General features: G+C 47.2%; 1 protein-coding gene across 1 annotated transcript; it reads right to left on the reverse strand.

The window, feature by feature from the left end:
- Window positions 1-21632: 21632 nt before the first annotated feature.
- Window positions 21633-23974, reverse strand: KLF10 (Kruppel-like factor 10). The gene is made up of 3 exons (XM_009872981.1): window positions 23741-23974; window positions 22757-23633; window positions 21633-21892 (listed from the first exon to the last, which is right to left on the reverse strand). The coding sequence occupies exons 1-3, from the start codon at window positions 23969-23971 to the stop codon at window positions 21633-21635; spliced, it is 1368 nt and encodes a 455-aa protein (XP_009871283.1). The 5' UTR covers window positions 23972-23974.
- Window positions 23975-24544: the final 570 nt, after the last annotated feature.

The following is a 24544-nucleotide window of genomic DNA, read 5'->3' on the forward strand; positions in this document are numbered from 1 at the left end:
TCTGTGGGTCTCTTCCCTGGTCCCTTGAATAAAAAGTTATTTTTCCATCTCTGGCTGCCTTCTAATTCCCCTGACATCCCATTTGTCTCCCTTCACTTCAATTACTCTAGATTACACCTTTCATTTTGGCAAGTGATTCACTGAAAGGTGAAGTCCTTTGCTAGGACTGGACACTAGGTTTGGGTGAAAGGCTGTCCCCGAGGTTATCATCTTGATTCCTCTGTTACATGTAGGTGGTGTGAAGTCATACCCGTGTAATTGTCCTTCTTAGTTTCAGCATTAATTACAGATGACAGAAGTCTCTCAGTTCTTTGATCCCTCACGCTGGTCCCTAACTTGGGGTGTGGCGTGTAGTTTTTAAAGGCCTACAAGTGAAAAATTATGCCATAATCAAAACACTGTAAAACATTAATCAAATTACAGGGAAAGTCATCATCTCCTGCACTGCACTATAGCAGATTTTAACTTGCCAGAAAAATAAAATGTGGCCTCTTTCTTTCTTGTATTTTTTTTTTTCTAATGTAGCTTTGTACATCTATGCCTGCATGTGGAAAACAGCCTGCAAAAGGGAGAGCTGCCAGGGCTCTGCCTCACAGGCACACAGGGGGATGTGGCACTTCGAAACTTATCAAAAGAGGAAACAAAATCTCCTCCTGTTGAGGTCTGGGCTTCAAAGCCCAGATGGGTCCAGATCCGGACTGAGCCGAGATGGACCTGCAGCAGCCAGGACATATGGACCATGGTGACAGCGCTCGGCCCGTCCCCTCCCGTCCCACTGCCCTGGGGTGGTCATCAGGGGGGTCACCAGCTGCCGCACGTGCCCTGTGTTTGTGGAATGTAGGGCTGTGTGCCTGCAGGCACAGAACTGGGAACACCATGCAGGTTGTGGTAAGTATTTTGAGGGGAATTTGAGCCAAAACTTAGGCCAGCAGGTAGGCAGAGAAATTGGGAAAACTTGCCAGCATGCTCACAGCCCAGCGATGAGCAGCGTCCCACCAGGCAAAGCACCTGAGCATCTCCAACGTGCTGCAGAGCCCACTGCCTCCTGCTCAGGCCAGCGGTGACGAGCAGTGACTCCCACTGCTCCGTGTGTGTGTCTTGACTTCCCCCTCTCTTTTGGTTACCTGCTAGAAATGTTTAAATATAGGCAGAATCTGTGGGATGCAGCAGAGGTGACTGGTGTAACAGATGCGAAGTTTGGGACCAAGCTGGGAGTAAGAAGCATGTGCAGACAAATAATTACAATCAAAGAGCATCCTTTGGTGGAGAGGCAGCAGAAGAGAATGATTGAAATCAGCATGCGATGTAGCAGGCAATAAAAGCAGAATGTAGCAGCTACCAGTTGTGCAGCCTTGCTGAGGTTTTACTGACTGCAAAATACAATAAGGCTCCAGGCCATTAAAAAGAGAGGAATAAATAAAAAAGCCAGTGCTTGGGATCTACTCAGGGTGGCTCCTGAGCACTTTCTGTTCCCACTAAATTCCCTGGACAATAACAGTAGAACTGCACTGTTACTGTGAACACCTGCAGAGTTAATCCCCTTGGAGAAACAGAGAGATATTTATAGGCTCAGGAGTAGGTGTTGCCACTGGGAACCAGGCACAGACTGTACAGAGAGGTTGCGAGCATAGCATCTGCAGGGCTAGGCTCGGTGTTTTAGCCATGGCACAGTCTGAACAACGTCTCGTGTGATCCACCGCACTTTGTGATAGAAACTCCTTCACCATGCTCTCGGGAGCTGCAGTGAATAGCAAAGCATTTGGAAAACTCTACATGGGAAAGTGTCAAAAACGCACCTTTCTTGAGCAGATGCCCATCTGCCCATGGCTGCTCAGTGTGCTTAGAGAGCCAGGCACTCAGCTCAAAATTCAGGGCCGTCACCTGCAGAGATTTATGGGTGTTAATGCAGCAATGTAATGTGATCCTGACCCCAATATTTAAAAATAGCCCAAGGGATTGGCCCATATAAACTCCTAAGCCTTCCAATCTAGGTTGGGTGCCCAGTTAACACCATGACATTTTAAACGTGTTGCAGCTGACCTCACAATAAATGCAGGTTTCTTCCAAGAGGGGTGTGAGAAGTGTGCACAAACAATGGCGCTTTGTGTTAGATTAAAAGAGCAAAAGGAGCTGGAGGAAGCACTCAGTGTTTACTCTCCATAGCAGCTACTAAAGGAGTAGGAGTGATGCCTGTACTGTAGTATTACTCAACCATTTTTGTGTGCTTACTTTCCCCAGAAAACAGAGATAAATCAAGTCATGACATGGCAGAGGATGACTGCACATGTGAAGAGAGAAGCAGTAAATGCATCAATAAACACTGTCCAGACTGGAGTCCCCAGGGCTGGGCATCCCACCAGCTCCTTACAGAGCTTTTTGTGCAGGCTGCCCAGGGTCCCAGAGGCGGGGTCCTGCTGCCTGCAGCTTGAGCCCTGCCTTCACCAGAGCTCCTGGAAAGTGGCACTTGTCCTGCTGGCTCCCAGGTAGGGACAGTGAAGGGATGCTCATCCTGCGCTTTCCAGCCTTTGCACCCTCAGTGTTGCTGAGCTTGTTCAGTGCTGGCCCACCCGGGGATGTTAGTGATGAGAGGAGCAAATTTCCTGCTCCTGGGTACTTGCTTTGTGTAGCTGAAGAGGGGTGGGTACTGCACCAGGAGCCCACCCAACTGCTCCTCCTGCCTGCAGCCTGCTGTGGAAGTCGGATAAACTACCTCAGTCCCACCGTACACACTCAGAGACCCTTGCAAGGAGGAGCTGGCGAGAGCAAATGTGCCCCTCATCTTTGTGGGAGTGATTTTCCAAGCCACAGGCAAATCCTTAGAGAGATGCTCTATCACACTGACAGCAAATGGAGAGGACCGGGCCAGAAGCAAACACAACCCTCGATACAAGCACATGCTTCTGGGAATCACAGAGGCTGCACCTCGTTTGCAGCCAGATTATCGTAGTCACTGCTCCAAGCCAGGTAGGACCCTGGGCTTGCGTTGGTGCCACATCCCTGGCAGCTGGAGACAGGAGTCACCCAGGATGAGAAGCAGTGACACCTGGGCTGTGCACAAACACAGGACAGCGCTGGGACATTTCTGGTTTTCTGACCACCTCTTTGAATGTTTCAGTGATGGAACAAGGGTAAGGTTGACCAACTGTGTCAGTGTGGCAGGTGTTTCCCCCTTCCAGCTGAGCTGTTGCCAGGCAGATTTCAGGGAATCTGCGACCTGAGCTAGTCTGGACTTGTCTACCAACCTGGGAATAGGACCTGGGCTGGTCCGGACTTGTTTACACCCCGGAAGTTGGCTGGCACCCAACGAGAAGCCGAGATGACTATGATTGACCACAGTCGTCATTGACTAGGCTTTAAAATGGGCTGTGCTAGATGCCAGAGTGGGAGACGCCATGAGGCGGTTGGCCTGCAGGTCAGAGTCCAACACCCCCCTTAGAAAAGACGTTTTCTAAGGACCAGCCTTGAGGCCACGAGGCTGAGACCCTCCTCATTCTTTTAAGGTGATCGTATTTTTCTGGATGATCATTTTGTTAAAGTCTGGTGCAGTGGTTTTTGCTCTTTTCAACTGATACCCAAACCTTTAAATGTGGAGGAGCTTTCATTCCGTAAATAAATTTAATTTGATTACATGCATGGATTTATTTTTTGGATATTGGCGTGCTCCTTTCCTCATTCCTTACAGTCAGAAAATAACCAAAACAGTTTCAGATCAGAATTTGCATGGAAAAGCCAAGCACAGTCTTGAGGACATTGAAGTCCTCACATTGGAAGATGCTGCATCTTTAGACTGCCCAAGGACCATGTTCGGTACCCAGTTGTTTTGGCAAAAGGCTTAAATGTCTGAGGCCTAGCATGGCATGGTACAGAGGGGGCTTCCTTCTGAGGAAGAAAAACCACAAACAAAATATTAAAGAAGTAAAGCATGGAGGTTCCAACCAACTTCAGAAGGAATCGGAGTGAGGGCCAAATTTTAAAGCAAGAACATTAAATTGCATGTTAGGAGGAGAACTGACTTTTGAGCAATGCAAACAGGAAAAGAGTGTGCAGAGACATCTCATCAAGGACAGCACGAATAGCCTGCCCCCAAAACAGGGAGAGGTACAGGCTTTGGGATATTCCCATAAGCAAACCCGGGCTGCACCAAAAATATTTCACTCCTTCAACAGTCTCTCCTCACTACAGCACAGCAAGATCTCATATTTTTGTCCAACCACCCATATCCAAGGGTAAATACAGGTTTCGGGGGCCTCTTCAGTCCCTGGTATAAAAGGCAGTGGGCCAGAGCCAGACCACAGAGTGATGTGACAGCAGACAATGACTGGAATATGCTACCAACAGCTTTGGTGGGATTTCCCCTGCTGCTGATGTGCCATGGCAGTAGCAGATACCTCTCACCAAATACTCAAGTTGAACACAAGATTTAGGTCAGTTCAGGCATAACTAGCTGGGTTGTAATGATCTGAAATGCAGTGTATTCAATTAGACAACCTGAGGGTGCCAGCTAGTCTGAAAGGCTCATTAGCTTCTGAGCACATATGCATCCATGCATCCATGCATCCATCGATCCATCCATCCATCCAGGGGCAGCCCTGCCTCAGAGTGCAGGAGAGAGCTCCCATCCAACCCCTGACAATGACAGCAGTAGCTTGAATCCCAGCACGGTTCATTTTCTGTAAGAGAATTTTTGTATTTCAAATCAGAAATAAATTAAATTACTAGTTAAACATTTACCTTCTTGCACAACAGATATTTCTGCATAAGAACGCTTACTCAGTTCTTAATTCCTAAATCACCTCAATACATCTTGTAGCCCACCGTGAAAGCCTCTGGTTTCTCTTGAATTCCAGTCCTTGAGCTCTTTTCTTTCAGCAATGTTGGGTCAGTCCTGGGGCACCCGTGTTTTGGAGAGATGTAAATCTGAGGCTTGGAATTTGTGCAGGAGTGTCTCCTGATGACACCCCAGAGACTTGACTTCAACCATCTCATCGTGGGGGCCAGCTTGGAAGAGAAACTCTCTGCAACTCCTTTCTTGTGCTCTTTGTTCTATTTCAGGGGCACCCAGGCTTTCTACTTAAATTCAGGTGGCTCATTAGCCTTCAGCTTAATCTTTCTGACCTGTTAACAGCTTTCTACCCATTGACCTCTCCCACTTTCAATTTACAAATGAAGGGCAGTTTGCTTCCAACGCTTCGTGTGGGTAGACCCGTGAGATCTGCCAGAAACAGCAGCTCATCATTTATGTTCATTATGCTGGAGCACAACGTCACAAATAACAAGTAGGGAGATGCACCTACCTCTAATAATCTAACATTGTTAGAATATTCCTTTGATTATTACAGAAGGAAGGGTAACTAAATATGTTCAAAGAGATAGAGGCTCTCTCCCTTGCCTAACATTAGCATCAATCTCTCTGACATTATTTGTGCTAGTTTTCTCCTGGGTATAGAGGTTTAACTGGATTTCAAACATTATGAGGAAGGTAAAGGCCAGATATTTTTATGCTTGCTGGCTGGAATGGTTTTTATTCCATCTCTTTGACTATGATTATAGAGACACTTCTTGCTCCTTGAAAATAGTGTTAAATTCACAACTGTTCACAAAGCCATATAACAGAAATTTATTGCACATCACTGAACACCCTCAAGAGGCCTAAAGCAGCATTAGCATTTTTATAGGAAGTACTGCACATACCCTACCTGTTCTTTTATTCCTACATGAAGTTTATAAAAAGGCACATAAACGTTTGCAAAGATGTGCCTGACACCGTATAAAAAGAGCCAAATCCAGCTGTAAGGGTCTCCAGTGGGACACTGCAGGCCACATTGACTTTCACCTCAGCTGCAGTGAGACATTTTAGCTCCATTAAGTACTGAGGACCGAAGGCATGTGATGACCAGTCCATCCATGCTGACCACATGGGGCTGGTTACTCCTGACCACAGAATCCTTGACTTGTGTGACCTCCCGCCTAGGTAGTGACACCAGGCTGTGGCAGGTGGCACGCAGAGGACCCAAGAGGAGAAGGGACTCGGCTTGTCAGCAGTGTCCATAGGTTTTAAGACATGCACATTTCAGTTGAAATATGAGTGACCGTCACCATTATCACTGACTGGGCAAAGAAATACTCTTAAAATATCCAAATAAATATAAAGAACAAAAGCAAGCTGCATAGGCTCATGTTTTCTGCCAGCCACACCAGTAAATGCCACAGTAATTAAAACCCCAAGTTAGCTGAGCTTTACAATTCTTTTATCAACAAAGCAGTAGCAAGAGAGTTTCATATGAGCTAATACAGATGGTGAAGATTGAAAGTCACTTGGCACCAGAGTGATGCAAGGGAATTGCCTAATTTTTGGCTGAGGTTCTTGTGGGTTGTAAAATTTATGTTAGCAAAAGGATTTGTTACTTTGTCAGATGACACTCCCTCTGATCAAGTTTCTTCTTTTCCTCTTCCCCTGTGTTTTGCTTGTTTATTTTAGGGTGTTCAGTCCTGGTGCAGAAGAGCATTAAGTGCTGTTTGTGGACTACTCTTGGCACAGAGAAGCCACAGCTTGGATCTTGGATTCAGGTATATTTGCAGAGAAGGAGCGTATAAAACCATCTGCAGCACAAGATGATTTTTTGCTTAGTCTAAAAGTAAAAAATAATCATCCTTTGCCTGGACCACTGTTCCACCTGTCTTCAATTTCTGCGTTAAAGAGAGCCAGATTTTGCAGCTAGCTGATCACGGCTGTCCACCACGCAGAGAAAAGCTCCTTCATGTGGGCAGCTACATGTCAAGGAGCAACACATTCCCCAGGAGCTTCATCACAAACTCCAGTGTTTGTGAAGAATCACTGCAGCTTGTGATGCTCTGCTCCCAGCTCAGTTGTCCTGGAATTTAAAGATGGGTGGGACAGGGATGAAGTTCCCAGAGAGGCTGTTTCAGCCAGGCTCTGCCAAGTGCTGTCCACAGCCCACTAAAGTAGTTTTGTCTCCAAAGCTCTGCTGTAGGTGCTGGCAGGACTTTTTCTGCAGCAATGCCTCGGTTAACACATAGAGAAGAGCTTGCAAATTTGGTCCTAGGCCACCTTCTGCCGCAAAAGGGCCAGTCTTGCAGCCCACGTTGCTCAGGGAAGCCTACCAGGCAATATAGCTGGCAGCAGGCAAGCCAAGAGCAATTCTGCTCTATGGCAAGAAGGGCAGAGGTGGGCAAGTAAAGCTGTGCAGCAGGGAACAAACAAAGTGCGCCTGACTGCAGCCTTGGGGCGAGGATCTCGCCTGTGTTTGCCATTTAGATCATCTACATCAGATGCAGAGTTGTCATCAGGAGGGTATCCTGGCTGGCAAGACAGGATCATTCCCACCCTCCAGAGCTGGCCTTTCCGTGTAAGTGGTGACCAATCTGAACAGCAGAGAGCAAGCACGTCTTCCTCATTGCCACTGCAGTGGCTCCGGTGTTTGCTCGGGTGATGCACTCTGTGGGCTGCAGTCTGGACGTGTGCAAAGGAACATCCCGGGCTCTGTCCCTGGGCAGGCTGCAGCTGTCCCCGACGCTGCTCAGCGCTGACCCAGCCCAGACATCTCCAAACCCAAGCACTTGATGCTGAGGCCAACGTGTCTCCACACCCATTCCTGCTGAAGACATCATACAAAAGAATTATAGAATCACAGAAAGCCTTGAGTTGGAAAGGATCATAAAGACCATCTTGTTCCACCTTCCCCTGCCATGGGCAGGGACACCTCCCACTAGATCAGGTTGCTCAAAGCCACATCCAACCTGGCCTTGAACGTTTTCAGGGATGGGACATTCACAACTTCTCTGGGCAACATGTTGAAGTGCTTCATCATCCCCAGGCTTAGCATCAGGAATCGCAAACACCAAGTGGGGTGACCTGGGTTGTACACCAAGGGAGGTGCAGCCCTCACTGTGGGGCTCTGGGTTGTCCTGGAGGTACCCACCTCCCTCCATGGGCTGCGCTGCTCTCTGAACAACCCTCCTGCTGCCTGCATGCTCAGTTTAGATTTGTTCCAGCAGTGCAATGGCAGGGAAATTGGTGTTGTTGGGGGGTGTGTGAAGGTCTGTATTTACTAGCACAGACTTTACTAGAGAATTAACTCTGTAAACTCAGGCATCCATATACTTATCAGTGCTTTTCATGCCTTTGGGGGTCAACCATAGCTTCAAAATTTCTCTGTAACAAGCTTTCCTAAAGGCTCTTGTATTTATCATCCCCTAAATGCCCTTGGAAACTCCAGGAGAATGATAAGAATCAGGCTGGAGGTCTTTTGTCAGCTTTGACTAATGAAAAAAACACTTAATAAAATGGAGTGACCTTCTTTCCAAAATACCGTGGTCGTGTCCCAGACACCAAGGTCTAAGGATGGGGGAGTTCATAGTTTGTGACTTTGTTTTCACATCAGTATATTCATGTTCAGAAAAGTGTGTTGCTGTGGGTTTTTTTCTTAAAAAAAAACAACAAGAAATTCTCAGAGCATCTACAGGGATTGAAAAATAAACCTTCAGATTTCTCAGCAGAGCAGTATTTTTCGGCTTGCCAGTGAGTTACCTCAAATACAACCATCAGCATATGAACCACTCAGAATTTAATCAAATCAGTCCAATCTGCTGAAAATTGCAGTTTGCCTTTCTAATGCCAAAATAAAAATTACTGCAAGCAGTTTTTTGTCTGATTTTCTTCTGAATTGCAAAATGGGCTATCACATGGCAAACCGAAGGGAATGCCCTGCATCCAGCCGTCACGCTCAGAGCTGCAGGAGGACATCTGAGCGCTGCAGGGAGGCCCTTTCCCAGCAAGAAGTGACAAATGCTGCTTTGTCTCACCACAGCAGCTCTTGGGGACTAACAGGCAGGCAAGTTGCAGCAAGGATGGGGAGTGAAGCCTTGGCAGCACAGCTTGTTACCTGCTTTGCACAGATGCTGAGTGTTACAAAAGCCACTGTCAGCCCATTCTTACCTAATTATAGGATTACCTGTGGGGAGAAAGATATAAATTGGGATTACCCAGGGGGGAAAAAAAAGAAGGAAATGGAAGACATTGCCAAGGTGTGGGTTCTGCAGCTGTGGGTTCTGCAGGACCTGCCTCAAAGCTGGGAGACAGGAGGTTGCAGGTGATGTTAGAGAAGTCACAGGAAGAGCTTTCCCAGCTCAACAACATCAGAATAGAAGCTTTCTCCTTCCTCTACTGTTCTCTTTGTTCTTGACGGGCTTCTTCAGCGCTTCTTCCCCATTGCTTCCTATGCAGAGGACATGCAGATGTTCCCGTCAAAAGGTCTTAGATCCCTGCTGGAAGAGTTCATGCCCTTGATTTCATAACTCTGAAAGGGGGAAAAAAAGGAGAACAGCTACAAGAAAAACAATCTCTGAACAACAATTCTTCCGTGCATTCCTTTCCCGAGCATGTGATGGACAGCAGTGGGGATGACACTGAACTGCAGCCCTGCGTCACAGCACTGGCCTTCGCCTCTCCCGATCACGGACCAGATGAGACCTCAGTGCTGCCACGCTGGGGACGGTGCAGCTCTCACCCTGGCCTGTCCCTCTCAGGCTCTCTCTCTTCCAGGGGCCTGAATCAACTAGAGGAATGCGTGGGGAATGCCAATGCACTGAAGTAGAGCAAAGGAGGAAAACAACAAAAGGAAAGCATTATTTGCCCTTATTTTTTTTTGCAGGAAGGTCATTAAGAATGCTATAAATAGAGAGGGATGAAGAGTTACAGCTAAATTAATCATTTCTACAGTTCTTATGCTTTGCATATCCCTAAGGAATCACACATTTGAAACCCATGAGCCACCACTCCAAGATATCAGCATGTTTGAAGACATCCCTTCCAACCCTATACCTGCACTTCTCAGGGGCCTGTTGCAACCCCTGCCCTTCCCCACCTTGCACTCCAGCCCCCCTTTTTGGGGCAGCAAACCTCCTGCACCCTCAACACCCACATAGACTCCCAGTGTCCAGCAGCTCCCCGTGGACCTCCTCTCAGTGTAACTCCGTTTGCCACACAGCAGCAAACAGAGCAGCTGCTGAGCCAGCCGCCAGCACCCAGCACCCAGCAGGCATGCCAGAGGTGTTGCCCAACAGGATGCCAAGTTGAAATGGCCACATGTAATGTGGTGCTTAGTGACGCAGTCCAGTGGTGGACCTGGCATTGCTAGATTTATATGATCTTAAAGGTTTTTTCCAACCTAAACGATTCTACGATTCTGCAACAGCCTTTCCCTGGCTGATACTCCCCTGCAGGAGGCCTCCCCTGTTGCACAACCCTCAGCAGTCCCTGTGGCATGACCCTCAGCAGTCCCCACAACACACTGCATAACCTAAAGCACCAGGGATATGCTGGGGACAAAGCCCACAAGATCTGACATCCCTCATTACTGCTGCTGGCAAGGAGCTGCAGCTGAAGCCATGAACTTGCTGGCATCTCCCAGGGCAAATACTGCAGGCTCCGATGCCCACATTCATAACAATGGTTATCACAAGCATGATTTCTTTTAACCCTGCATTAGAAATAACAAATTGCCTGCAAAGGCAAGTGTATGAGGCCTTAGAAGGCATCTACAGTGTCCTACACTGTCAGGTAGAAAACATGTCCCTTTCAGAAACCTCTCAGCAACAGCTGCCTAAGTGTTTCTTCAGAGTGAAATATCAGAGATAAACTATTTCAGGCATTCTTTTTTTTAAAAAAAAAAAAAAAGAGGGAGGAAACTACTACATGTTTTTGTCTGAAACACTGAAATACAAGCTGGATCGGTCAGTCCTGGCTCTGGTGTGTCAGTAGTACAAGAAGGTAGAGCTGAAGGAAGTTTGTCTGAAGGAGGTGGTAAGGGGGAAGAATAAAATGGATTAAATTTTCTTCCCATGGCCTTAGGGTCAGGATAGTTTTCCAAGATCTCCCTAGAAATTTGGTGCCATGAAAATGATATGATTGAATTTCTGACCCTGGCCTGACATGCGGAAAAGACTCTATAATTCAGGAAGTTATAAAGTAGGTATGTTTTAATAAGCGCGCTGGTGCACGGGGGATCTCTCCTCCGAAAGTGTGCACATCTGAACAACACAGTTACCTTGGTTATATGCAGTGAAAGTTACATATTCATGAGACGCCTATACATATTCATGAGCTATCCGGAAAAAGGCACTCAGTTCCGGTGGTTGGCTGCTCCTCCTCTTGACGCTTGCGCAGTGCCTGCTGGTGGTCTTGGGCAGGGGTATTCAGGGATGAAGGCCGTATGTCTTCCTCACGATGAACTTTTTACCTTAGTCCCAAAACTAGTTGTTCTCAGCGCATTTCGTAAGGTATCTTGTCGTCGAATTTCACAAGGGGCTTCGTCACCAGATGGTCCTTGTTAGATACCCTTATCACTAGTGTTCTTGTCAATTATTTTTGTTTTATGTTCTTTACAACGAGTACTAGATAACTCCCTGTATTTTGTGTACCTTAGGCCTCTGACTAATTGCCACCTAATGATCCTGAGAGACTGCTTCTCGTGGGATGCTTCTTCTCCTATCAATTTTTCCTTCACAGCTCATAGGGTGCTACATGCCCCATCAGGCCAGCCATGAGGCAAACCAAGGCCGGAGAGCTGGGCTGCAGCTGGGCAAGCACAGCCTGGTCCCACGGTGGAACATCCTGTGCTGCCTTGAAAACCTCTCTTTTGGACAACTGTGCAGTTTAATGCATCCGTGTCTCAGGCAGCAAGTGCCCAGATCTGAAACCCACCAGCAGGCATTTTGGGAGGTGGGCATGCCCGCTGCCTGGTGGGACCCAGAAGGGGGAGGAAGGGGGGCTTCCTGGAGGAGGTTTTTGCACCAACTACTGTCCTAGGAAAAGACACAAACTCTTCTTTTTGCCATTTCAGACCATGTTCAGGAAATTAGGGCAGTTAATTTTGTTGTATCTAGCATAATCCCTGGGCTTCCCCTACCCTGCCCAGGCCCCAAGACCCCATTTCATATCTTGTCTGTGATTTAATATCTGCTTAGAAACTGGTGGACTCTGCAGAACTACATTTGTTTCTGCAAGAGCAAGATTTGTGCTGGGTGCTGTACCGCGTAGGGACTGTTGCCATGGCAAATATCGGTGGTTGTCAAAACTTTAAAATCCAACCCAGCATCTCAAAGAACCCTGCTTCCTCTTGTGCAGTGCACCTACAGGGCTGGGGACAAATTAAAATGGTGCCAAAGCCACTGCAGAGAGCATGGGGAATTAAATTTGCTCCATAAACATTGAAGAGGTAAAGAAATAGGCAGCAGTGAGGAAAGCATCAGGGAAAGCATCAGCACGCAGTCAAAAAATACAGGGAAAAAAGAGGCCAAAAAGCAAAAGAATTCATAAACAGCAACACTAGGTTTTACTTTGGTTACACTAAGAGAGAATCTTGCGGCTTCACATCCACCACTGAAATTACATTGTAGTCAGTGCTCTGGGTTCTGGGTGGATGGGTATTAATCACACAAGGCTGTGCCTTGGCCATGGTTCTGGGTGCAGGTGGGTGAGGGGGTGGCCCCACGCCTCCCCTCTTCCTGCCTGGATTCCTCCTGCTCGCCAAGTCCTGCTCCGGAGGTGTGACAGTGCAGAGGCTCAGTGTGGGGAGGAAAAACAGGGCCCCCTCCTCCCCAATAAACAGAAGAGGAAGAACGGGGAGAAGTGAAAACTGCCCCGCTCTTGCGCCCAAGTGATGCTTGGTCCTCCTGACTCTCCTCCAAAACAGGGCCGATAACCAGTCTTCCAAGCAAATCCAGTGTAGTTGTCAATAAGACAAGAACCAAAGTTTTCACGGAGTAACTATATACCAAAGGCTGAGAGCACAAGACAGGTGAGTGACAGTGCAGGAGAAGGAAACCCGAAATCATTCTCAGCCACGTACTGACACTAAGGGTTGTCTCCAGTCTGGAGGCTTAGCCATCGCAGGCTGTCCTGCCTGGCACCAAAGTGAAGCAGCTGATACCATAACTTCTGAAACCTGGTTTGAAGATGCCAGACCCAGCAAGCCCTACTAACTCTCTGTGGAGTAGGGCAGGGCCTTCCCAAGAGCTCCCAGGCATCACAGACCAAGTGCCACAACAGCACTACTCAAGCAACAGAAATGGTTTATTTTATAGCCTGTTTAAGCCAACTAACAATAACAGCAATGGCACAAAGTGGATAGATTCCTTATTGCAGGGATGATTTTTATTTAAGTGGTTCAAGAAAGCAACACATTTCAGGACAATTAAAAGTTTGCTTTAGTGTTGGAATAGTTTTCAAAACAGGCTTAAGTGTTTTCAGGAGGCAGGGCCTGTGTTTCTTAGACATGATGCGATGAAGCCAAGACAGCACCGTATTAATGCTGCTAAGGAATTCCCCTCCTCCCCAGCAGCAGTGTTGCAAAACTAAATCCCTTAATACTTTCTTGAAAAGTTTCTGTTGATGGTGGTGGTAAAACCACTGAAATACTCTTGCAGGAACACCTTTTTTCTTTTCTTGTTACCTGCCACCACCACCAATAGTTTAAGCACATACAACTTGGGTGCCACGTTATTCTTTCCCCTTAAGGGCTGTGGTTAAGAAAGGCAGCCAACTCGTCAACTTCAGCAAATAAAACGAACTTTCCTCAAGTGAGACATCCCTTTGATTTCCCCCCCGAAATGTGCTGATTTTGGTGATTTCTCTGAAGATGCACGAGTTCAGGAGCTGTCACCTGTCTCTCACTGCTTAACTCGCTGAACTGCTGTCCATTCAGAGCCTGAAACGCTGGGCAAACAGTACTCACTACTCTTTGATCTTGGGTGCAGTTAGTTGAGAGAAATTATCACTTTAACACTAAAGATCTGTCCTTCTTCTTCCCTAGACCCAGTGCCTTATGAATCTGAAGCCTAAATAAACTCCTAAGCATGTTAAACCTCATTAGGTGCACAGGTATCCCACAAACTGGGTCATGCACTGAAGGTCAGCTCCAAACCACCTCTTGGATCAGAACAGCAAGCGCTGAATCAAGCTGCCAGCACATAATCCTCATCTAAAGTGATAAAGCAAGCCCATCACCTTCCAGCACACGTGTCCTATTTGAACATTTGTCTGACCATGCTGTGACACAGTTTAATGACAAGCTCCTGGACTTGGTATTGGAAGCAGGACTGATGTGAGCACAGGGCAAAGCTGTGCCTGCCACCCCCATCACCAGGGCTGCAGACCCCTCTGCACTGAAACCATCATCTACTGGTGAAGCCCAGACCCAGTTGACAGACATCCATTGGATTTGCAGGTGGGACTTTCAAGACCTCAGGTGCTCTTTGCCTTCTTGGCAATGGCTCCTTCCGTCTGTAACTGCCCAACTACATCCTAGAGCATCCACAATTATTCAGAATTAATTGTCAAAGGGGGATATGTGATCATCTGCCATGGGAGGAGACCATGCCACACTGCTTGCACATGCTTTTGGAGACAGCTCTGGCAGTGTTTGACAAAGGCATGCAAAGCCAGCGTGAAGCAATAAATAAGGGAGAGCCTGCATGGCCGTGCCCCTCAGAGGAGAGCTGCAAAGCCCTCCTGCATCAGCAGTGAGTGGCCACAGGCTTTGCAGCACATGCTGCTGCATGCAACGTCAATGAATCCTTTCCAAAAACTCACGTACGCCCTGCCAGTGCTTCGCCTCTCCCTCTTGGGAGGTTTGCTGTCTGGCACCTTGGAATACACGATCCCGCAAGAGAATTGGAGTCACCTTTCAGATCTGTCAGCATCTAAAGTATATTTCCTTTCTTTCTTTTGCATTTTATAAATAGTCCCAGCCTTCCTGCAGCTTTTTTTTTGGCCTGGTGACTCATCATCAACTCATCATACTTGTTGCTTCAGTTAAATGGGAAATTGAAAAGTCTCTTACATAAAAGAAAAAAAAATAATAAAAAGATTCCCCCAGCTGCAGATTAGCAACTAACCACTTTGGATATTTTCTTGTGGAAAGACCTGAAATAATTTATGCTGTCCCATGGCTGGGAGGGTTATTGTTAAAATGAATTGGTGAGACGCAGGTGATGGCATCTAGGGCAGCTAATCTGTAAGTACTCGGTTCTTTCAGACTTAACGGTTTTTTTCTCCCTCTCATTTCAATGATGGGTTTTTTTGACCCATGCACTGCACTGAGAATTTCAAGGGGGTGCCACAGTTTCCCCTTTATTTCAGAAAATGGCAAGACTCATTGCCAGCATGGTTTCCCAGCAAAAGGAGATCAAGGTGACCACACCTCTCTCCTGAGCAACTGCCAGCTTTGCTGGCACCATGGGAAGTTCGTGGGTTTCCTTGGCTGTGGCCGAGTGAGCAGGTGAGATCCCAGAGAGGCTAATATCTCCCAAGCTTCATGAGAGGAAGAGACCAAAATTTCAGACTGCTGCTGAGCAGGGCTGAGGGCTCAGAGCGTGCTGATGCTGGCAAGCTCATAGCTCAGGGTCAGCAAGGTACGCAGCCAGACAGTGGCACGGCTCCAACGCGGGGTTCAATCTGCTCCAGTGCCCCAGCAAAGACTCCACACAGTGGGGCAACTTCTAGTTTCCCATTTTCCAAGTTTTGCTCTGGGCTGTGGAAGCTGGTGCAGAGCCAGGAGCAGCGAGCTGCTGGGGTGCTGGGGGGACAGGGTGACCATCACCTGCCACGTGAAAGGGCTGTGGTGCTGGTGGGAAGCACACGGCCTCATTCCTGGTGGTGGGAGCTCCCTGTGACACACCTCACAGCCTGGGGACGGAGGGAAGCTCCTCTCCTGAGGGCAGCATACAGCTGCTGGCAGGCAGGGATGGGTGCTCTTGTCTCCAGGAGGACACAGAACCTGACAGGTCTGGGTTCCCCAAAAGCAGCCCAGAGCACCTGCGTGGTGCTGTAATGTTAGTGGGGAGAAGGAAAGGAAATAAAACCACTAGTGCTCAACCAAGAGTGTTAAAGGCAAGCAATCCCTAACTGTGCAGCAATCCGACCCCAGAAGCAGCACAACCTACCCATGCTGGCAGGCTGCACAGCCCCAGGGGCTCTCCTTGCTGTCCCCACCAGGCTCCTGGGGCCAGTGCTCTGTGCTGCACCTGCAAACAGGGGAGTCCCTTCGGCTGACCTGGCCCTCACTTCTGCCTTTGCACTCCCTCCTGCCTTGATCGGGATTACCCGAGAAATGCTGACTGCAGCAGATCAAGAGTTACACCTTCATTAAGCTGATTGCACAGCTCGTTTGAAGATGGCTGCTCCGTTCTCTTGTGATGCTGCAGCTGCTAACTGCCTTTTTATTTAGTGACTGCAACAACTGGTGACGTTACATTGCGGCTGATGGGTGTTCAGGGAAGTTGCTTTATTGTTTGCTCGATGAGAGTTTCATTAATGTTTTGACTGCTCTGCATTTTAGACCATTAATGTACTCTGTGCTGTGTATTTCCTTTAATACCACATGCAATACCCTCATTTCATTTTGGGAAGGTGGGGCTGGTACTTCCCAGCTGCCTGCTAAGCAATTAAACATTAAAACTTCTGTTTCCCCACTAGAAGTGTTTAAACTGCCCAAGGTTGCTGTTCACAGTAAGTACCCTGTGCCAGTCCCCTAGCTATTGCCGTGAAGATCCCAGCCCTCACAATAAACTGATGACAACCATATGGAATTCAGCCCAGATGGCATTAATGAAATGAGAAGTTTGTGAAGGCTTTTTAAAAAAAAAACAGACTCGACAAATGTCAGTTCCTCCAGCATGTGCTGGAAGCGGGCAGGAGATGAGCTGTGCAGAGTGGAGACACTCTATGCCTCAACTATTCAAAGCTGTTTAAGTTTTGCCACAGCCTTGGGGAATATTTAGCCAAGGCAGGGTGTGTCCGTGCCTCGCCACAGCTGTTAGCACACAGACAGTCCCTGCAACTGCTTCACCCATTTATTTGGAAAGCTGTTGCCATACGAGTACCTTGACATCTCCCAAAACCTTCTGAGTAGCTGAAGCGGTGGTAGCCACGGACTTTTTTTCCACCAATTACTTTGACTTTCAGAGTAGAATACACAAACAAATGCAAAGTTTCATCGAATCTGTATTATCTTAACAAAGCTTCTGAATTATTTAATGCATTCTATATGATTATTACTTAATTTAGATCACAACACAGCAACTGCATTAGCAAGTTTAGCCCCTGTCTTCTCATGAATATAATGAAATGGCTAAAGATGTGTTTTGTTTTCTTGTTGCTAAAGTATCGCATTTTCTTTCCGTGACAACAGAAAGTGTTCCGGATCTCCAGATCCCTAGAAAAGACATGGAGACTTCATGTGACACACTCAATTACATCATAAGATATATTCCAAAAAACGTTTGTTCTAGCTGAATATTACCCTTCCCTGACCACAACCTCCAGAAGCAAAGATTTCTGCAGAAAATCTGGGGTACAGAACAGAGAGCTTGAGCCCGTAGCGCACGTATTCATTCATTCATCATTCCTCCTGACCTGATTTTGTGCTCTAACTTTTCTGACAGCTTGCACGCGTTTCCCTGGTGATCCAAGTTTGTTGCCAAAGCAGTCAAATGAATCATCTATTTACAGTAAAAGCAGGGAGCTGCCAGGGGAATACCTGATGCCTCTGCTTGCGGTGTGCAAGTCTCAGGGCCGCTGATGACGAAGCCCTTCCTCTCAGCTCTCCAGGCATGTGCCACATCCACGTCGTGGCACCCACCCCGGCACCGTGGCTGTGTGGACCCTACACCAGGGTCACAGGACTGGTTGGTTAAGGGTGTCTTGAAATAGCACCACTGGATGGTAACGCTTGGGAGGAAAAAAACTCAGAAAGCCAAGCTCTCCAAGCAAGATGGGTAGACAGGCTGCCTTGGTTCTTGTCTTAGCTGCCTCTGCGGCTCCAGACAAGCTGCCCTAGGTCAGGACCCCTCTGCTTTTAAAATACATATTAGTTCACTCATAGAGCATCTGGGCCTCCCACAAATACTCCCGCTGTAATGGAAATTATTCTTCTCCAAACCGCAAGGGAAAATGCTTGCTTTTTCCAGCCTCCTCTCTGTCTTCTCTGGAGAGTTTAAAATCACCGAGCACTGCCAAAGGCACACTTGGGGCACACACAGGGTGCTGTGGCACCCCCGTCTCCTATTGCTGATCCATTCTGGTTTAGATGGTGGGGGGTTAACCAGACCTAGAGTTGCCCAGCATGTCCTGCTCCCTCCGTGGCAGGAGCAAGATGCCTGTGCTCCTCCGCAGGGCAGGCAGGCACCCTCTGCCTCCCAAAACAGTCCCCTGCCTCCCACAGCGCCCATCGGCAAGGCAGTTATACCAAGCGTGGGGTTGTGTCACTCCAGACGCAGTGGCCAACCCCTTCCTTTCCCAGGACAGCTTGTTAGGAGATGCCACTGCTCGACCCTGCCCGCTGGGACAGGGAATGTCTCTCACCCCAACTCGCTTAATCGATGTCACCACTGCTGCGTCAGTTTTCATGTGCGCACATCCCTTTGGATATCAGCAAGATGAAGGGTTTAGATACTTCCCAAATCTGCTTCCAAGAATCTATGCTGATGTCTTGGACTCCTTTGGATCTGCTCCCCGAAGCTGGGTGGCTGCACAGTGAACAAGAGCAGCAGCCGCCCTGGCAAGTTTCTGTTTGGCTGTATCATTAAACTGAAGTCGGAGAAAATAGGAGGTGTGCTTTTGGTTTACATATTTGGTAAGGAAATTGTAATTATTTGTAGAAAATGAATATAAATTGTTTCCTACTATGCAACCACATTTGATTGCACAATAAAGCCAGCACTGAAAAGGTGTAATATAAATTGTTTCCTACTAAGCAACCACATTGGATTGCACAATAAAGCCAGCACTGAAAAGGTGCCTGATAATGCCCTTTCAACTACTTTGTTCAGGTTATATTTGGATTAAACTTCCAAGTATTTGGATTAAACCTCCAAATAGCTGCTTTAACTTCCACTTGGCTTCCAGGGTTAAGCTTTAAAAAATGGCATGAGGTAAATTCACAGTTACCACTTTGCCGACATCAGTCAGAAGTGCACTTCTTAAATTTTGTATTTAGAGTGAGAAACTGTAATTAATTAGGCTCACAGCAATGCCAGAAATAGACTTTCCTCCAGTGGTGCTGCCAGCAGGTACTCTCAGGGCACACCCTGCACGAGAGCACACCCCCCACACACCTCCAGAGCTGGATGCCGCACGAAAAGCAACAGCAGCTGCTTTTTCTTCAGAAAAACCACAGGCAGCGGAGATGGCCACGGCACAGAAACTCTCTTTCTTCCCTTTTTACTGCACAGCAGCATGAGAGCACTTGCCTGGGAAGTCGGATTTAAGCACAGCTCCCAGCTGAGCTAGAGGGGCTTCAAAGCCCACCACAAGCCATGAGGATAAGCAACAGCCCCTTTGAATCGTAACTCGACAAGTTGGAGTTTGAGGTGCCAGACTGAGAACAGAAGGCTCTGCCACAAAGTTCTGCAAGCCGGAAGACCCAAGAAAAGAAGAAAAACAACCAAAACGGAGATGGCCACAGCCAGCTCGGCATCAGCAAGGTCACGATGTGAGGGGGACGCTTTCTTTATGCCCTCTTTACGTGGGGCTGCAGCTTAAACATGGGTTCAAGGTTCAGTGTCCCAGGCACAGCCAGTGAGGGGAACCGGTTTGCTAGCCTGATGGCTACTTGCAGCTGCAGAAGGGTTTGACCCAGAGCTGTTAAAATATTTTATCTTACACCCATGAAGTGTAAAATACTTGCAGGCAAGATGCCAGAGCATGACTCGCCCTTGGGGAAGTATCTCTTCTGCATTGGCCTGTGATGGCCTGTTCCCCCTAGAACAATAAGAAAGGGCAATGACTCAAGTTTTCCCTATGCTCTGCGTCAAACAGGGTAAGGTAAGGAGTGTCCTTGCCCAAAACACCCCTCAGGGCAGGGCAGTGAGTCAGCACCCACAAAATTACGAAATCTGGGGATCCCTGCAGGCGGGGGAGTGGGGATCCCTGCAGGCGGGGGGAGTCCGAGCAGGAGGAGAAGGACGTGGGGGTGGACGCTACCAGCACTGGGTGGCCACCCCCGGCATGGGCCATCAGGAACCGGGGCTGGATTCCGTCCTGGGGAAGGCAGTGCAGTTCTGTCACCCGCAAGAAGGAAATATTTGTGACCAGTGTTATAATGGCCCATAAAAGTACATTTATTTTGGGGTGCCTGTCAAAAAAGAGAGGGGATGAATTAAAAACCAAACCAACAGCACAACAAAACAGAGGCTCAGAGTAGTAAGCACAGACTTGAAATTCCACTCTTATGGGCTTTGTAGAGCTTAAAAAAATATCAGAAGTTAAGAGAGTGCTTAATTGGTCGAGACATACAATGATGGACACTGTATTTTGTTTTAAGGTTATCTTCCTTGCAAAGGCAATGATTATTTTAGAGAGAGGTCTATATTAAAGAAAATTGGTTTTATTGTAAACAAAGTATAAAGTACAACATAAGAAATGTGCAAATCTGTAAAGTAGTCACAAAAAGCATATCTAATACACTATTTTCAAACTGTTCACTTTGATATGTGTCCTCAACATAATGATAAAATAGAAATAGTGAAAGTTGATGCATTATCTGTCACAAAAGCTACAGTTCAAATTCTAGGCCAGTGTCTTTACTGCCCCATTTTACTGTCCAAATCACAACTTTCTAATTTAAAATGATACATAATATATCCATTTCACTTTTAGTATAAAACATCTCTTGAAGAATAGCATGATCGAGAAGCCTAAGATTCTTGGTTTTCATCCTTAACCAACCCCAGTAGTTTACAGTTACAACATTTCTCTTAAAAGTGCACTGTATCTATTTACAAAAAAAATGCAGTGATACACAATGTGAGAGGTATAAAGGAAACCATAAGCAACACAAAAGCAGAAGCATCCTATGATGCCCCGGTATAACCAGTTGTAATAATCACAAAGCTTGCCAAAGAAGCCGGGAAAATACTACAAAGCGAATGAGGATTCAGAAACATTCCTACCCTCCAGCTGCCCTTGTGGTGTCCCTGGACGCCCACCCTGAGTCCCCCCTGGACAGAGGCACAGAGCTGGGTGCGTTAAACCCCCTGTGCAGGAGGACAGATCTAAAACCTCCAGGAGTCTGGCACCTCATTGCTTATGACTGGGCCAAAGAATCGATAGGAGGAAAAGATTCCTACCAAGAAAAGGTGGAAAGTAGGAAAACCGATTCAGATTACCTTATGCAGGCACATTCTGGGCTTTCAAGCCTGCGCCCGTGCACTGCTGTCTCCCTAGTCTGTGCTGTACTGAAGACTGACAGCTGAAAGTTGGAGCTGGTCTCAAGCGTCAGCAGCAAACCTGCGGTAACACTTACACGTGACTGATCTAGAATATATATAGAACAATTTGCAAAATTCAAAACTGGCACAGTGTGTGCTGCTCTGCTCTAGAACCTTCACTTTCTCTCTCTCTCCTTCCCAGTGCAAAAGACAGCCACTATTCCAGTCAGCCACCGGTTCTCCCAGCAACACTTTTTGTGACCGACTGCAGACTGCCTTTGCCTCTCTGCTGCACCACCAGCAGCAGCCGGCACGGCAGAACTACAGACTGGAAGCAAAAGCCTTTTATCAGCCGGTATATCCCAGCGACAACAGTTAATTCCACCGTCTCCAAGTAAGTCCTTTCACTGCGCAGTCGCAGATGTCGGCGGCTCGGTGATATCATTTAATTTGCTCACTTCCATTTGCCAGTTTGGTAACTTCTTAGCCGATAAGTGGCGACGTGCATGCTTCGTTAAGTGGTCGCTCCTCATGAACCGCCGCTCACACATCGGGCAGGCAAACTTCTTCTCCCCAGTATGTGTTCTGCGATGGCGAGACAGTTCATCAGATCGTGCAAACCTTCTCTCACAGCCTTTCCAACTACAACTAAATGGCTTTTCTCCTAAAAGAAAAACAAAGGACAAAGAAAAAAAACAACAAAAATGTGAGTACTAATTGAGCAACAAACACTACTGCCTTGATTGACAGGGATTTGACTTTAAATCTATTATCATAGTTGAGCCAAAAATCATTACTCACTATTTTAGATATATGAAATATGAAAAATCGTTTAATATACCAATATTTAAACATGCACACTCATTATCCTCAAGGCTAAGTAGTACAAAAGGTGAACAATTTGTTTGAGATGCTCTTTAGTCTCAAGACACTTAGCTCCCCATGAACTGCAGATGACGACCCAGCACACTCCAAACTACCTCCTGAAATGCAACCTGCAGTAACATTTTATGTAACACAGCCCTGGTTGTGCACTGTGAGACTATGTGAAAACACATGTGACTCTTTTTGCTACTGCAATTAAGAGCTGAGGCATGGAGAAGTTACTCTAAAATAACCAAGGCAGGAATAGTTTGGAGCAGATCCTTATATTCTTTCATAAAAGAATCTCTTCAAGTTCTACCCACATCTAGCAAAGGCATTCTTGTGGAGAAGCCTAATAAGGCATCTTTAACCCAGGAAAAGCACTCTGCATGGGGCGAGGCCTTGCTTCCACACTCATGAGAAGCATTACTGAATGCCTTCTGACATCAAGCAAGTCCAGCACAAACAGACTGCTGAGTCAACTTCCCCTCTGGGAGGCTTCCTGGTTAGACAGCATTGTAATGCACACTGGCAAAAACGTATTTCACTGCCGCCCTGCAACTTGTTCCATGAACAAACCCAGTAATCGCTAGAACCTTAACGAGTTGTCTATATAGCCATGATTTTCTACATTTGTTTTTAACAGCCAGCAACAGCAACCAACCTGTGTGTGTTCTTATGTGAGCTTTTAAATGGGAGCTCTTGAAGTACGTTTTCCCACACCCTGGGTAGCTGCAAATGTGACTTCTTATTCTTGAAGAATCGACTGGAGGAGTGGTTTTTGCTGCAGAAGGTACGAAGCCGGGAGCCGGGGCAATGGGAGAGAGTCTCGTGCCATTCGGGCTAACAATGGGAGCCTTTGTGCTCTGCACAACGGGCTGGGGCACAACAAACATCACAGCGCCTTTGGGAACTTGGGTTCCCATGAAGACCATGGGCTGACAGAGAGCTGGCTGCTGGCTTGGCGTGCCGTTAGGCACTACGGCTGTCATGACGTTGTTGTTGGCGGGCAGAGGGACCATCTGGCAAATCACTGGCATGGGGGGGGCTCCACCACCTTGGGCAGGGCATGGCGGTGCCATGACTGCTGACTGCTGCAGTGAGCCGGGGGCAGGCTGATGCCTGCTGGCTGAAGGCTTGGTCATGGGCACCGGATCGACAGCCGGTTCTGCGTTTTTTCCTTCAGCCACCAGCAGTTCACTGCTCTCATCGCTGGCTCTGCTCAGCGCCACGGCAGAACACACCAAATCTTCTGCTTTGGTGTTCTGTTTGTTTGAAACGCTGTCCTGGTATTTCAGCACACTGGCTGTTCTCACCGGGCAGGTTTTGCGATTACAAAGCTGGGCATCAGCTGTGTGGCGGATAACACTCGTGGCTTGGGCTTTCAGAGGCCTGGCTGCTGGAGGCCTCTCTGCCTCTCTCCGAGGTGCAGCCAAAAGCTTGGCAGCCTCCGTCAGTGACTTGCTGAGCGCTGCAGCGGGCGCTGGTGCCCCCTGATGTGACATCTCGAAGTCAGATGGGCTGTAGGGAGGCGTCAGGCACTGTGAGCGGGAGAGAGACACACAGTAAGCGTGTGCCACATTACCAACATATTCCTACACTCATTGTTAGAAACAAGCACACACATGTACAAATTCAAAAAACTTACAAATGCTGGTATTGCATTAAAATCCGCAACTCCGGGAAGCAAAGTCTCATCACTCTCTTCTGACATATCAGATGCTGGAGTTATAGGTCTCATTTCTGCATGTTTTTTTAAGTCTGATTTCCAGTTGCAACTCATAGAAATAAGGGCCTCTACAGCCTCATAATCGCTTTTTTCAGGAGTATTGTTCCAGCAGCATCTAGTATCTCTCTGTTTCTCAGTCATCATCTCCATCTCTTCCTCCTGTTTCAGCCAGAGGAAAAAATGGAAACTTTAAATCTGATGCTAAAGTTTGAATATTTTGCAAGTACTTATAGGAAGGCATCATAAAAAACAAACAAAGCAATCCATGCAAGATAACTACCTTGGTCATATGGGATGTATGCCTGTATTCTCCTACCCTTTTCCTTGACTATCTAGCATTTTTACAAAGTTGTTAGCAGGGAAATCTGGCCATCTGGTGAAGACTATATATTTTCTTGAGACAAAAGAACTCACCCAAGTCTCAAGCAACAGTTTAAATTATTCCATATTGCAAGTGCTGTGTTTGAAAGCTTAGCAAAAATCTTCACTGCTCCCCCAAAAAACCAGAAACCCTAGCCCACCCTCCTTCCACTTTTGCTTTAAATAAGTATTGCGCTTATTTTGACACACAAGGAAGGACCGTATTGGGACCAACGCACTTCTACCAAAAAGTGTTCCAGAAAATACTCAAAAGGTCTCTCTTACACATTCCTGCAAAGGAAACCAACTTAACTTGGAGAACCGAAATAGATGTATGTATATTGGCTACCTGACCGATCGCCG

This window comes from Apaloderma vittatum, unplaced genomic scaffold (assembly GCF_000703405.1).
Source record: "Apaloderma vittatum isolate BGI_N311 unplaced genomic scaffold, ASM70340v1 scaffold8217, whole genome shotgun sequence".
Taxonomy (NCBI): Eukaryota; Metazoa; Chordata; class Aves; order Trogoniformes; family Trogonidae; genus Apaloderma; species Apaloderma vittatum.

Excerpts from the sequence above, each read along its gene's own strand:
- KLF10 (XM_009872981.1), bottom strand. The coding sequence starts at position 23,971 with ATGGAGATGATGACTGAGAAACAGAGAGATACTAGATGCTGCTGGAAC. Across the intron at positions 23,634-23,740 it reads TTAATGCAATACCAGCATTT|TGCCTGACGCCTCCCTACAG; the intron begins GTAAGTTTTTTG and ends TCCCGCTCACAG. Across the intron at positions 21,893-22,756 it reads TCACATAAGAACACACACAG|GAGAAAAGCCATTTAGTTGT; the intron begins GTTGGTTGCTGT and ends TTTTTCTTTTAG.